The sequence below is a fragment of the Labeo rohita genome, unplaced genomic scaffold (genome assembly GCF_022985175.1).
Source record: "Labeo rohita strain BAU-BD-2019 unplaced genomic scaffold, IGBB_LRoh.1.0 scaffold_271, whole genome shotgun sequence".
Lineage (NCBI taxonomy): Eukaryota > Metazoa > Chordata > Actinopteri > Cypriniformes > Cyprinidae > Labeo > Labeo rohita.
In genome coordinates, this window is record NW_026129001.1 from 42,276 (window position 1) to 57,896 (window position 15,621).

At 35.3% G+C, this 15,621-nt stretch overlaps 2 protein-coding genes across 5 annotated transcripts in view; both read right to left on the minus strand.

Annotated features, from left to right (window-relative positions):
• zgc:66433 (uncharacterized protein LOC321250 homolog) overlaps window positions 1-12,876 on the minus strand; it is a 53,999-nt gene extending 41,123 nt beyond the window's left edge. The window contains exon 1 of one of the 4 annotated variants that reach the window (XM_051102654.1): window positions 12,752-12,876. Coding sequence is in view for 2 of the 4 variants with exons in the window: in XM_051102652.1 (XP_050958609.1) it covers window positions 4,718-4,752 (35 nt within the window). In the remaining 2 variants the exon portion in view is untranslated. The other 3 variants (XM_051102651.1, XM_051102653.1, XM_051102652.1) reach the window with 3 other exon arrangements.
• Window positions 12,877-12,883: 7 nt separating this feature from the next.
• LOC127159978 (lysozyme g-like) lies at window positions 12,884-14,355 on the minus strand. The gene is made up of 5 exons (XM_051102656.1): window positions 14,306-14,355; window positions 14,103-14,186; window positions 13,800-13,996; window positions 13,412-13,550; window positions 12,884-13,306 (listed from the first exon to the last, which is right to left on the minus strand). The coding sequence occupies exons 1-5, from the start codon at window positions 14,307-14,309 to the stop codon at window positions 13,173-13,175; spliced, it is 558 nt and encodes a 185-aa protein (XP_050958613.1). The 5' UTR covers window positions 14,310-14,355; the 3' UTR covers window positions 12,884-13,172.
• Between the last annotated feature and the right edge of the window lie 1,266 nt (window positions 14,356-15,621).

Sequence of the window (15,621 nt, forward strand, 5' to 3'; positions counted from 1 at the left end):
AAAACATGCTTCATTACAAGGGATAGTTCACCCAAAAAAATTAAATTCTGTTATTAATTACTCACCTTCATGTCATTCCAAACTCATAAGAGCTTTGTTCATCTTCAGAACTCAAATAAAAATATTTTTGTTGAAATCCGAGAGCTTTTTGACCCTTCATAGACAGCAACACAACTACCATGTTCAAGGCCCAGAAAGGTAGTAAAGACATTGTTAAAATAGTCCATGTGATATAACAGATTCAGCCATAATTTTCTGAAGCTACAAGAATACTTTTTATGTGCAAAGAGAACAAAAATTACAATTTTATTTAACAATTTCATCAAAAATCTTAATTTGTGTTCTGAAGTTGAACAAAGGTCTTATGGGTTTGGAACGACATGAGGGTGAGTAATTAATGACAGGATTTTCATTTTTGGGTAAACTTTAAACAAAATTAAAATGGACAGTGTGATTTCATTAGCAGGTAAGAGTGATGAACAATCACACATTTTCTGTTTTCAGTGAATTTAGCAAATAAATAAGTGTCAATATCAAATCAATATTAGTCCTGGCCTATAATGAGTCAATTTCCCACACTATTTAACAAAAAATAACATATTAAAAACAGAACACTAAAAACTAAAAATCCAGAAGTGACTTGCTAAAGATTACACAAAGTGAAATTATTACTGTTAAGTGTTAGTTTGGAAGGTGAATTAAAAGGAAATTATAAGTTGTCTTAAAGATGAACTTTAAGGTAATATAAATCTAAACACAAGGAAAATACACAATGAAATATATAACATGAACCTGATAATAACAAAAAAAACTACAATAAAAGGCAGCAGCTACTTGCACTAAGTGAAAATAGCATTTTTAGCGATATAATTTCACTAAGCTCAATTAGCTGTAGATTCTATTTACACCATGTTAAAGTAGCTATTTATACTACTATAGATTGCGTAAAAAAACCCACAATGCTACATGTTTTACCATCTATGCAACTGGAGCCGTTTATTGTAGTATTTGACTAGCCCAATCACATGTTGGTGGGCGGAGTTAATGTAAATAGCCTCTGCCAACAAGGTGGGCTGTTTGTAAAATCAAATAACCATTTACCATAACCAATATAGCCCTAATTTTGTGAGCATGTTATTTGCTAAATACATTGTACTATTTAAAAATATAATTAAATGTTATTATTACTTATATTCATTATCTATCAAAAAAATATATGTACATACATATTGTGTAATAGAGTATATAGATCAAACGACTCAACGACTCAGACGAATGATGGATTTATTTGTGCAGCTGTGCTAAGATAAACTGCAAGTTACAACCAAAACGCTGATTAGTTATTAGAATGCCAAGCCTCGTTATTCAACGTCCTGACAATCAGAATCCTCTTATGCAACGCTGCATTAGACCTGAGCTTCTCCACAGGCCTCGATGGGGAAACACACACATCAACAACGACTTTAATGTAGCAATGGACTCCCTCAAGTCACGCCATCTGCCGAGTACTTCAGAAAATGTCAAAATGATGTTCTCCTCTCAGGTTGAAAGGACAGCGGTGCTTTCTCCAGACATTAGTTGAAGTGGACGACATATCTGACGAGAATTTAAATCAGGCGGACAGTCTGTTCATTATGTCACAGGCCATGTGGTCCACTGTGAACCAGTGCAGCTCGTGAAAAGGGCACATCAAGTAATAAAGTGGCAAACGAGTGTTGAATAATGTTATGTTCTACAGTTTGGGGCTGGTAAGTCTGTTCTGCCCACCAGGGCTGCATTTATTTAGTCAAAAATACAGTAAAAACAGTAATATTGTGAAATATTTTTTACAGGTTAAACTAACCATTCTCTATGTGAATATATTTTAGAATGCAATTTATTTCTGTGATTTTCAGCATCATTACTCCAGGCTTCAGTGTCACATGATTCTTCAGAAATCATTCTAATACGCTGATTTGCTGCTCAAGAAACATTTGTTTTGATTATCAATGTTGAAAACAGTTTTTGTGGTATCCATGATACATTTTTGTAGGATTCTTTTGATGATTTAAAAGTTCAAAAGAACAGTGTTTATTTGGAATAGAAATCTTTTGTAACATTATAAGTGTCTTTATTGTCACTTTTTATCAATTGAATGCATCCTGGCTGAATAAAAATATTGATTTCTTTCAAATAAATTGCACAGGCCTTGAATGGTAGTGTATTCAATTATTGGAAGTTTTACTCTGCACATTCTTCAGGCTGAGGGACCTGGAGTAAACTACACTATAATGAGTTTATTAAACAGGCTGCAGTCACCATTCGGCACAATCAGTTGACTACATTAGCTAAAGTGGTGACCATCTCTATCTCATTCCCTAAATTATATTTGAAAAGAAAGAACATCCTAAAACATTTACTGGACATAATATGGCTCACTTAACAATGAGGTCTATTACTTTTTTGTTATTAAGTTTTGTTATGTGAGACAGTAGCAAAATGAAAGCAATCTTCAGTGGCTTTCTAAATGCTCATAAACTGTACCACGCAATTTGGCATTTAAATAATTACCACCTTCTTTAGATGAGCAAGTTATTTTGGTTAGATTCAAACACCTAGTAAAATTAATAACCGGTCTTATGTAGCATGGGTATTTTTGTAGCAATAGCCAAAAATGCATTGTATGGGTCAAAATGATCAATTTTTCTTTTATGGCAAAAATCATTAGGGTATTAAGTAAAGATCATGTTCCATGAAGTTATTTTATAAATTTCCTACCATAAATATATCAAAACGTAATTTCTGATTAGTAATATGCATTGCTAAGAACTTCATTTGGACAAACTTTAAGCCAGTTTTCCCAATATTTTGATTTTTTGCACCCTCAGATTTCAGATTTTCAAATAGTTGCATCTCAGCCAAATATTGTCCTAACAAACCATACATCAATGGAAAGCTTATTTATTCAGCTTTCAGGTGATGTATAACTCTCAATTTCTAAAAACTGACCCTTATGACTGGTTTTGTGGTTCAGGGTCACATATAGAGTTCCTCACGAACAGGAAATTGGAATCACATTGCACATACAAAATAGGAAGTTGTACACGTTGTTTTTAATAATGTACAACACTAAAGTTACTTAGACAGACTTTAAGTATGACACTGGCATCTTACACAAAATGTGGGAGCTTTTTATGCATAAAACTGCATAGCTGTATATTTAAAGTACCCTACAATTACAGACACAGAACATTTATCAAGGCCTGGATTTTCTATAAAAATATTTCTTTTTCTTTCCATTCGGGCAGATATTTAAGGCAATATTACTGCATGCGCTCAATGAGCTGTGTTTGGAAGCCCTTTGCTGCACTGATTGATAGATTAAAAAAAAAAAAATCAAAGTAGTTAGCAGGGGCAGCATAAATCCAGACGTACTACAAAACCATCTGTACTTCTGTGGTTCTTCTGAACTTTAACCACAAAGTGCAAAAACTCTTTTAGCCGCGGCTGAACCAGTAGAGCAGAGCATTCTGACTATCTGATACCGGATGATTCATTATTAGAGAATCCGTAAGTATACCACAGCAGAAGCATTTTTAAGAGTAAGATGCACCAAAAAAAAAAAAAAAAAGATAGCACTGACACATCTTAACCCACTCTCCACAATATGCTAATTTAACTGGCTCACACTAATAAAACAGTCTCTCACTGATATGAGACTCCTTTGAGAATACGTGTCTTAAAAGATAGCAGAAGCCTGCTAAAAACAACCTCATTCACTGCGCAAGATGATGAGAAACTAGGAAGAGTTTAAGCTCAACATCAACAAGCTCAGAGGTCAAAACGCAAAGGGTCAGAACATTAACATTTGGACTCTTATTTCATGGGATGGCTCAAGTTTCTTGCCAAATAGATGCACTGTGTAGATACAAACAAAGCAGCACTCTCACATGAGCGCAAGCACCATAAATGGTGTGAGAAATGAAGGTAGGTCAGAATGTAAGGATGAAGCTGGTTACCGTCCAAACATTCAGCACATTTTCAGTCTCTTTGCAAAGGCACTTTTTACACTTTTGAACCTGAATAAGGAACATTATGTTTCAATAAACAGTCCTAACTCTCTTATTGAACATTCATCTTGTCTCTGGGGGGGCTGGACTTGGAGAATAAACAATAATAAATGGCATATTCTGTGAAAAGAAATGATAAACAAAACAGTCTCTTTTATAAACTTGCAAAGAATCTGGACGAAACCCAATGGTAAACAACATGTTCTCTCAGCGGTCTTGGAATACCAACCAGTAGTGAAGAGTAGGGTCTTGTTGGACATGTCATGAGACCATTAGATAGAAGAGCTTTTAAAGAAACTCGAACTGAAAGAGTTCATCTAAGCAGCTATTATAGCGCATTCACAGAGACCACAACAGAAACCAAAAGACTTCAAGTGAAGAATATACTCACACTCTCAGAAATAAAAGGTACAAAAGCTGTAACTGGGACGGTACCCTTTCAAAAGGTACACCTTATGTACCCCTAAATGTGCGTTTTAGTACCTTAAAGGTTGATATTTGTATATTTTATACAGTGCTTCGCAGTGCTAAAGAATCAGTTTTATATGCAACCATGCCACTAAAATGCAACCTCAAGAATGTTAATACTAGATAAGCATTACCACATTTCTAAAACTATACTAGTTGTCATTTTAAAGTTTTTGCACAAACAAAAGACTCCAACTTACTTTTTGTCCCCAAAACAGCTGTAAAATCGAGCCATGGTGTCAAAGTTCACCCCAAAAGCAATGTTTCCTTAGTGCATCCTTTGTACAAAGCTCCAAAAGTGAATCTTCACGCCAGTTTTTTCAAATCACCAACATCTCCTTGTTCATATCTTCACATGAGGTGTTTGTAAAAGAGTTAGAAGCTCATAAGATTGTGTATCCTTCACAGGGAAGGTACATGTGTGCTCCAGTAGCCTGTCTCTCAGGACTGAGCATGCTCTGTCTCTTCCTTTGGATTCCCCCCTCCCTTCGTTCTCCAACCCCCGTCACCTAATCCAGAGAATCAGCTGCTATTGTCTCACCCCAGCGGTTTACCGCCGACAGGCCGGGCGTCATTTGATAATTAGATGGGGCAGCTCCCTGAGGAGATACCACCTTCGTGTCTGAAGGGGGGCTCATTTTGACCCATGAAAGGGGGGTGGAACGTCACTCAGCTGAGGGCCAACACAGTTTGCATAAACCACCAGCAACATTTTACTGCTCAATCTGACTTAATTTACACTTAAGGTTCTTTATTAGCATCAATAGTTCCATTAAGAACTTTTCAAATCCATGGAACTTTTCAATTTCACAAAAGGTTCTAAACCCAAAACAATTCTTCTATGGCACCGCTGCCAATGTTCCCTTTTAGAACCTTTGTTTGTAAGTGAATGTGGACCAAAGTGGTCCTGGTTCATGCATGTAAATAAAAGCACTTGTTTGCTTTAGGAGAAGGGTGACTGCTGAAGAGCCCGACTCATGGTTCTAGGTTGCAAATGGTGATAGTTCACTCTAACGGAAGTGACCGGGCATTTTAGTGATAGGGTATTCGTCATATACCCTGTTTTCTTTAGAAAATGTGTTGTGCACACAACCTCAAACTATAAGTCTCCACTACATACAAACGTTTTGCCTTCCTGCCAGTTTTGAATATTTTCCTTCCCCCTCAGGCAAATTGTGTAGGAGTATCCGGCAAAAGTGTAAACAAAGCTTTGCACTGGCCGGTTCTTTTTCTTAAACACAAACAACAGCAAACGCTGGACTTCTAAAAAGTATTTTCTTCCAGGTGGGGAGATTCACGCTTTATTCTAAATGGCACAGACCATTACAGGCAGACACAGGCGTCAAGTTCACATTCGGTGATAGCTGTCAAACCCCTTTATTTTTACCTCACACATATGGTGAACAGAGCCTCTATGGAGTTGCACTGCAGACGTACGTCTTACAGTCCTCTTTCTCAAAGCTGGATGGAATGTCAGTCAGTTTTTCTTATGAAAAAAAGCCAGGTTGGTATTTCCTGAGACCCATTTTGCTCTCCCACTGAAGAAACCCATATGTATTACATTTTGGACATACCGTTTCTTAAGAGGGCCATAACGCTGAGCATTATCAGTAGATTCATTCATGCAGCCATTGTATGTGGCTGCTTGATAATCAGCAAAACATTCTCGTTCACACGTCCTTGAATTCTCCAAAGTGGTTTTCTTCATATTGGGGGGGGGGGCGGGGTGTAAATACTTTTGGAAGCTGACGTCCTGTAGCATTACTGTAACAATAATAATTATTTTTAGTATTTTTATAATTATTATAATTAACATGGACTGCACTTAAAATTCACTTGTTTTACAAATATACAACCATTTAAAATGACCTAGTTGACACAAAAAGGTATGACAGTGTTTTTAAAAATGAGATTAAAGTCATAATATTTCAAGAATAAAGTCAAAATTACAAGAATAAAGTTGAAATACAGTATTTTGAGAATAATGACGAAATATTTCGACAGCAATGTCAAAATTATGAGAATAAAGTCAAAAATGTTCAAGAATAAAGTCAAAATTACGAGAATGAAGTCAAAGTGTTTTGAGAATAAAGTCAAAATATTTTGATATTTTGAATTCTCAAAATTCTGAGAATTAATTGGCAGCAATTACGAGATTAATGTTGTAATATATTGAGAGCATATTCTAGCCTATTGCATGGATTGGGAGCACTGGGAGATACTTCAAAGTCTCAGCTTTCAAACTCTGTCAGTTTTATAGCAAAATACATACAATATTGTCTATTACAATAATGTGTTTTTCACGCTCTTTAATGTGGCTTGACAGATCGCTGCATTCGCCTCAGTTTAAGAGGAATCAGTCATCTTTCAGATTACAATGAGACATTCGTTTAATTAAATTAGGCTATACTGTTTTTTTTTCCACTCCATCTGATGTTCCTTCATGTTTATATTGTGCTATTAACTTTGTCATTGGATGCCCATTTTCCACAGGTTTATATGATTCTTTAGGGTCTTAATGAAAAGTCTCTAATATACTTTGATTAAAAATTCTCAATGATTTTGTAAAACAACACCCTTTTTACCTTGGCAAAATCAGCTCTGCAAAAATCATCTTATTCTAAGGGGTTGTTCCTTTAAATGCAAATGAGCTCTGCTCACCCCGCCCCTCTCTTCTCTCTGTGGAAAGACGGTCTTGTTTAAATTGGCTGCATTTAGCCGCTAAACTTCCTAACTGCCACGTTATAAGGAAAGGCGATCGCAAAGATTCATAAAAAAAAACTCTTATACTCACTTCTGCTCTAAGTAAACCTGGATCATGAATGATTTGTGCGAACATAGACGGATATATGTAGATCGGGAGGCGCATTCCCTTCACAAACATGATCTACTGCATCTTCAGCGGCTCAGTTTTCGGGAGTAAATGACGACCACTATGTTCATTATTACATCCAGCAACACAACACCTCAATCGCTCAATCGGAGATATTCTTGTCTAATTTACATCCCAGCTGTGGCATCAAAACATGGAAAGTTACTGGACTGTGACAGCTGGTCTGGGGTAAGAGCTCATGTCAATCAACTATGGTGGGAGCGGCCTCTGTGGGTGTGACGGCACACCAACAGGCATCTGAGAACGGCTCGATTTGAAAAAGGGGATATTATTTTTACAGATTAATTAAAAACCACTGCATGGATTTTTATCATTATAGGGTTGATTTGTACATACACTGCCAACACACATTAATGTTCAAACAACATGAAAAAGTGAACTTAGCATCCGATGACCCCTTTAAAATAAAGAGGAAAAATTTATAATTTGTATTTCGTGAAAAAACTGACATAATTTGAGGGCTGAACTGTGTTATATTAAAAGCAACAAAGCACAAAATTATTGCGATTACTGGGTGGTTGGCACGCTGCAAATAATAAATGGAAGACGTTAAATATTATGTCCAATCATTTACTGTATTGTACAATGAATAAAACAGCTTGTGAATAGTCACTTATATACCTCAGAAAAGACAACAATATAACTTATGTTAACAAGTTATTGTTGTTTTTAATTAAATACATGTGAGGATTGAAAGATTGAACGCCACAGACGTTTTTGCATCAAAGAAAACGGTATAATTTAATTAAACGTATGTCTCATTGTAATCGAAACGACGACTGATTCACATAAAAACAGTGATCTGTCCTGCCAAATTGAAGAGCGTGAAAAACACATTATTGCAAGACACATTGTTTGTATTTTTCACTATAAAACTGACAGATTTGAAAGCTGAGACTTTGTTTTACATTAAAAGTACCAAAAGCACAAAGCTTATTGCTATTATTGGGCGGCTGGCGCACTACAAATAGGCTTAATAAATGCAATCGAAGGCGTGAAATATTATTTCCAAGCATACTGTCCCCCATTCAAATCAATTACGGTGGCCTGGCAACATCTCCTGGTGCTCCCAATCTGGGCCATTTGGCTATACTCTTATAATATTATAACTTGAATTGCTATGATTTAATTCTTGTAATTTCGACTTTATTCTCGTAACATTTTGACTTTATTTCCGAAACGTTTCGACTTTATCCTCAAAATATTTAGACTTTATTCTCATAACTTTGACTTTATTCTCAAAATATTACAACCTTAATCTCATAATTTTATTTGTATTTTTTAATGTGGCACTAAAACACATATTCAAATAACACAATTCAAATGTATAAGAAAGTTACAATATACACTTTGTCTTACACTTCTGTTCAAATGTTTGGGTTCAGTAATACTTTTCTTTTGCTTAACGATTAAAATTAGCATGTTTATTCAGTATAACACATTAATTTCATCAAAACTGTAAGCAAAGACCTTTACTTAAAAACATATTTCAAATTAATGCTACAACTATTCATCAAAGAATTCTGAAAAATGTATCACAGTTTCCTCAAAAATATTAAGCAGCACTTTTTTCAATAGTAATAATAATGTTAATTAAGCAACAAATCAGCATATTATAATGATTTCTGAAGGATCATGTGCCACTGAAGACTGGAGTAAAGATGCTGAGAATCAGCTTTGCATTTACATCTGTATTTCTTGACTAAATAAATGCAGTTTTGGTGAGCGTAAGAGACTTCCATCAACTTATAAACAGCAGTGTATTTTTTTTCAATATGCATTTATGTACGTTTAACCCAGAATCTTTTTTTAAACATTTACAGTATGCATTTGAGAAACACTTGCATTCAAGGTATACATGTTTTGCATTTCCTTGCAACTGAACTCATGATGACCTTGGTGTTTCTGACATCATGTTCTACTGTTTGAGACACCCTGTTTTTGTTGTTCCTGATTTTGTTTGATATGATACACATGCTCAGAAGTACATTATCACAGGTGATATTAACTCAATCATATAAGCCACAGAATCAGCCACAACAATTCAGACTACATTCTTTTAAAGACACAGACACAGTCATGAATATTTAACCCTGAAATGTGCCAAAAAAACCCTGCCCCCCCCAGTTCAACTCTGTCAATTCCCTTTCTCTGACTCAAGTTTCTTTAAGCATCTCCTGCAGAGCACTGTTTCTTTTCTTTACAAAGCTCTCTGAATTCCAGCCCACATCTGGAACACATCTTCTGAGGCAGCGCTCTACCCCACACTCTAATTAAGGCCATGTATGCCAAACTGTAAATAACCCTAGAAATGATACCCCTCGACTCAGAGGCCCGAAAAGCGGGACGGTGCCGATTGAGATGGTTCGAAATAACTTATAAGATGAAAATACAAGTTCCTCTCATCATGCAAAGTCCAAGTCCTCTCCTGAGAAAAACAAAGCCACGAGCAGGCCAAGCTCTCCATGTGCCCGTTAAGTCCTTTACTCTACAATAAAAAGCATCCAGCTGGGTCCACACAGCTTGACCACTGAGCACAGCCCATTCAGCTGCTCTTTTCCTCTATCTATGACCAGTTAACTTTGTGTCCCTGTTTTCCAGGCTCTTAAAATCTCTGTGTGTGGCGTTTCTGGAGGGAGGTTTCCACATGGAGTATCTCGATAGTTTAATGAGATGATAATATTGAAATAATTGCGCGCTGGGTTTTACGATGCTTTTCATTCCAAAGTTCCTTTACAGACACAACAGGACTATTAACGTGGCTCATCATCAAAAGATACTTTATAGGACAACAGGCTCTGTTAGAACATGCTCGAAGGGGTTTAATTAACTAGTAAAAGTACAGTTCAGCTGTTTGCCTGTTTAAACAACTCATGAGAAATATACAGTTAATGAGTGTTGTAATTTAAATACAGATGTCAGGTGATGCAACAGGGTAACAAATTAATATTTTTTTTGCATTTTGAAATTTTTAAATAAAGTAAAACTACTTGAAAATGAGAAATGTTGCAACTAGCTGAAATAAAACTTTTTTAAAAAATAGTTTATTTAATTTCAGTTAATGATTGACTTTATAATTTCTATAGTTTTTATACTTATATTTAACCCTAAACCTAGCCCTCACAGAAAACATGTTTGTGTTACACTTTCAGATAAACATCATTTACTATTTCTAATAATTTTTTAACATTGTGGGGACCGCAGGCCGGTCCCCACAATGTCAAAAATTTCAGGTTTTACTATCCTTGTGGGGACATTTGGTCCCCACAATGTAGCAAAAACAAGTACACACACACACACACACACATATATAGGCTGTCAAACGATTCATTGCAATTAATCACATACAAAATAAAAGTTTGAGTTTGCCTAATATGTGTGTGCACTGTGTAATGTTTATGTATATATAAATACACACAAATTAATGTATATATTTAAAAGAAATATGTTGTTCATGTACAAAAACATTTTTATTTAAATCATATAAATTATTTAAAAAATTATAATACTTATATATACTTGTAAATATTTATTAAATATATACATGAATGAGTTTGTATTTAATTACACAGTACTCACACATATATTAGGCAAGCTCAAACTTTTATTTTGTATGCGATTAATTGCAATGAATCGTTTGATAGCCATAATATTTATATCTATATATTTTTTAACTTTAACTATTTATATCTATATATTTTTTAACTTTAACTATCTAACTATTATTGTTTTAGCTATTAACAATTCAGGTTTAAAAGTATATATATATACATAATATATATATATATATATATTTTTTTTTTATTATTTATTTATTTATTTTTTTTAATTCAAAAATATAAAATGATTCACTAATCATTTTCTATAGCTTTGCAGTGTTATAAACACATTTTAAAAACATAAGAATATTTGAACAATTGTCAAGCCATCTATTTAAATGTTTTAAGATAAATTATAACATGTCACATCACAGTACCCTGCTCTTAAACTGCTTGAAATTTCATGTAAACTTCTCCAAATACTAATTGCACATAGTCAGACATCAAAAGAGGGACATGGGTCTGAGGCCAAACTCATAATGATTCCTTTGTTCTGAACATGTGGAGAAAGATATTGATCAAGAGGCTGTACTGTCTGTACAGTAATCAACATACACACTACTGAGAGTAAAAAAAGTCATCTGATCTTCTCTGAACAGCAGGGTGATGCCAGACCAGGCGCCACAGAAAATGTTAACACTGTTATCACAGTTAGGACGTTTTCCCTAAAGAATAGAAAAACCTGCAATTCAGTATCTACAACACACTGCTTTTTTTCCCTTGTAAGTTATTCTTACAGGCCTTCAGAAGTCTAAAACTAATGTTGGTGCATGTTGGTGGTTAGATCATGCTGTTACCAAAAATAAAAAATAAAAATTACATGCAACATTGATTGTATGTGCCCCTGAACCACAAAAGTCTTAAGTAGCACGGGTGTATTTGTAGCAATAGCCAACAATACACTGTATGGGTCAAAATTGATTTTGCATTTATGCCAAAATTCATTTGTGGTTAGTAATCTGCATTACTATGAACTTCATGAAGAACTTCAACAACTTGGACAACTTTAAAGGAAGATTTCTGGCCAAATAGTGTCCTATTCTAACAAACCATACATCAATTAAAAGCTTATTTATTCAGCTTTCAGATAATATATTAAGCTCAGTTTTAAAAAATTAACTCTTATGACTGGTTTTGTGGTCCTGGGTCACATATACGGTACCTGTCTATTTATTTCAATATCTATAAGTACATGTAATCTATAAGTAATTTTTTTCTTTCTTATTATTGAGACTAAATCAATATATAATTCTGAATCGTAATTTTGTGGTTCTGACCATTATTAAAACATGACTAGAAAACAAAATTATTAGGCTATGTAAACATGACTTGGAAACAACAACATTAACAGCTACTAAAAAACGTTCTCAGACTTGTTTATGTTAAAAACACCGCAGAATTTCTGGCATGGAATGATAGAATGTCGATGCTCTGAATATTTACATTATTAGAATGTTGCGATTAAAATGTTCTAAAGTTATCCTCTTTTCACAGCAGTTATTACAAAGTATTATTTAAAAAGCGATACTATTACAAACTACCTAAGAACAAGTAGCTACTTATAACTCACCAAATGAGTCCGCATAGCATTACTCACTAGACTTAGCGGAAAGTGATGGAGATGTTTGCTTCCCAAACTTCCCAAACAACCGCTTTGTCCAGCGCAGCGAGCTGAAAACCGACAAAAAGCCTCGACTGAACCAAATTCGTTCATTCATGCGTTAACGTAGACATGTACTTACAAAGTGAAGGAAATCCTAGAGATATCTGGCCATCCTTAAACGAGCGAAACATCAGAGATTTTTACTAATGACATTGTACAGAGTCATGTTGAAGTGCAGGATGAAGCTCAACATCGCCCTCTGTCACCGAGAACAACAAACTCTTTCAGCTACTTCCAGGAGCAATGAGGAATTTGAGGGTTGGAAAGGTGTGATAAATAGTAGACAAATGATTTGAGTAAATAAATTATTTTTATTTACCTCATTATCATCACAAAAAATGCACTGTGCAGTTTCATTCTGGAAACGCCACAAACTCTTAAAATAGAAAGATTACATTAGCATCTAATAACTGCAGTAGGCTATTCCCAAAGGATCAGAATTTGTCATCTTGTCATTCTACTAATGTAAGGGTTTATAACAGGTTCACAACTGCTGTTCCTTAGTAACCCTTGCTGTTAAACCACTGGGCTCTGGCAACAACATCATTGGCGTAATCATCTCCTGTGGTGCCGATGTCCATGCGCTCATATGTCTGGACATTCTTCACACCTGCGTTGTAGGCTGATATTCCCCCTAAAACAGACATTATATGGCAACTGAGACTTGAACTTCTATTTGCATTTAATTGTCTTTTATGCTATTTATGTTTATTCATCTCTCAGCGTAAACCTAACTTACCTTTCAAGCATTGCTCTTGTGTCCACTTGGGAAATTTAGCTTTTATTTCTTTAATAAAGCCAATGAGTATATCAGTAGCTTGAATGATATGCTGCTCACTGTCCCACTGACCTGTTGGAGTGTGGTGGCGTTTGTCAACCTATATAAGAAACACAATCAAAGGAGAATAATTTCAAATGTTATGAAATGTATAATGTACTTTGATTATTATTTCCACATTCTTGCTGGTATAAAAAATGCTTTGCATGGGATATCTATAACAATTTCTATTAATGAGCAAGCTTTAGTTTATACTCAACACCTTGAATCTTATCTCATGACTTATTGGCTTTCTGATATTATTATATTTTGAAATATAATAAATAGTAAATCTGTTCTTCTGACCAACCTGCATGAGACCAAAGCCATTGCCATGGTCGCCCCACCCATCCTTTAGAACGGCTCCAGCTCTGGACTCTCTGGATATGATGGCAGCAATCACAGCTGGGTCCATCTGCTTTGCTTTGCCAACTTTGATAATTATACTCTTGTATTTCTCCATCCGGGCCAGATCGGTTTCAGCCATTTTTTTAGAGGCTTCAACCCCTATGACAAATATAAATCATTGTTAATGCATACTGTAACAGTGTGCATATTGCATATATTGGCAACTGTGATTTGTAGAGTGAAAAGTGCAGTCATGCATTCTCACCCTTTATGGTTAATTTGTCTTGTTTTGCTGTCTTCTCCGATGCACCGGTGGTGTCTACTTTCATGATGTCTCCATAAATGGATGCTAGAAACAACATGGAAAATAAGCCCTTAAATAATTATTTATACAGAAAATGCATGCAGTGCTACACTATCACAAAATTACAATATCATAAAAAAAGAAACTAATATTATATAACTTACCCATGATTCTGACTTTGAACTCTCGTGAAAGAGCAAATCACTGAGTTTGATCAGCCTTGTTGCTAAATCAAACCTCAGCAGGGCCTGATTATATATTACGCAGAGGGAGTGGCTTTTCTTTTTCACAGATATTCTACCACTAAGGAGGTATGGTTACAAATTTGCATTTTTTTTTTTTTTACATTTGTAATTTTATTATTAGATCACACACCCAAGCAAGTGAATCATGAATCATACGTGGGAAGATTTATCAGGTGGAGGTTTCATAAACTTCACAAAGCTATAACTACTTTTGATTGATGTAGTTAATGAGAAGTGAAAATAAAACATTGTGGGAAAGTTTTTTTTTTTTAAGTACCTGAAAGCAAAGAGCTATGCTGCCCGGACATCTAACAAGATTATTTTAATATCACAAATGAAAGACACATGATTTGAGTAAACTGAAGAGTTTTATTTCATCCCAACAAATAGAAACCAAAATATAGAACAGTGAACAATGATTAGAATGAATAATAAAAAAAAACATTGTTCTTCAAATTCTTCAGTGTTTTTTAGTGCTTTTGAACCACTGGGCTCTGGCAACAACATTATTGACATTGTTACTACCTTTGACATGCCCATACCCATGCGCTCATATACAGGCTGATGTTCCCCTTCCACAAACCTAGACAAAGGACCTAGACGCCCTATCGGACCTGCTCACAAGGAGCACAGCCATGTGTGAAAAAATGATTAATTGAAGGTCAATTGTCATCTCACTGAATGGACAAAACCTGTGGTGCAAATGAAGGGATCTTGAGGTTGTAAAATCTAGCAAAGGTGTTCTGAGAAGCCCAACCTGCTGCCAGACAGATGTCCTAAACTGCATTGACATTTCCTAGCCCAAGCCCTTGAAGAAAGCATGCTCCTAGTACAGTGAGCTCTAAAAAGTGAACTTTTAACAGCATATGCAGTGTTCTTGCTGTTTTAATTGTGACCTCTGAAATGGACAATAGGCTGCTCAGACATTGTAAAATAACTAGACCTGTCTAGATAAGCACAGAAATCACGAATAGGAAATAAAGGATGTGGTGCAGGTGCAGTCTCCTGAAAAGCAAATGCTTGCAGTTTATGAATGATGTAAAAAGCACTTTAGGCATATAGCCACGTCTGGGTTGCAGTCTAACCATGCAGTCATCCTTACCAAATTCAAAACAAGCAGGGTCCATAAAACAGATCCCAGAAAGGTACCAGGTTAGGGCAAGGGGGTTGCCCCAAATTGTACTCCCCCACTGAGCAACAATCAGTAACTTCAAACAGTGTTGCCAAGTCTGCGG

Coding starts and splice junctions, on each gene's coding strand:
- LOC127159978 (XM_051102656.1), bottom strand. Junction 13,551..13,799: donor ATGGCTTTGGTCTCATGCAG/GTTGGTCAGAAG, acceptor TTTCTTATATAG/GTTGACAAACGCCACCACAC. Junction 13,307..13,411: donor ACAAGAGCAATGCTTGAAAG/GTAAGTTAGGTT, acceptor TGTCTGTTTTAG/GGGGAATATCAGCCTACAAC.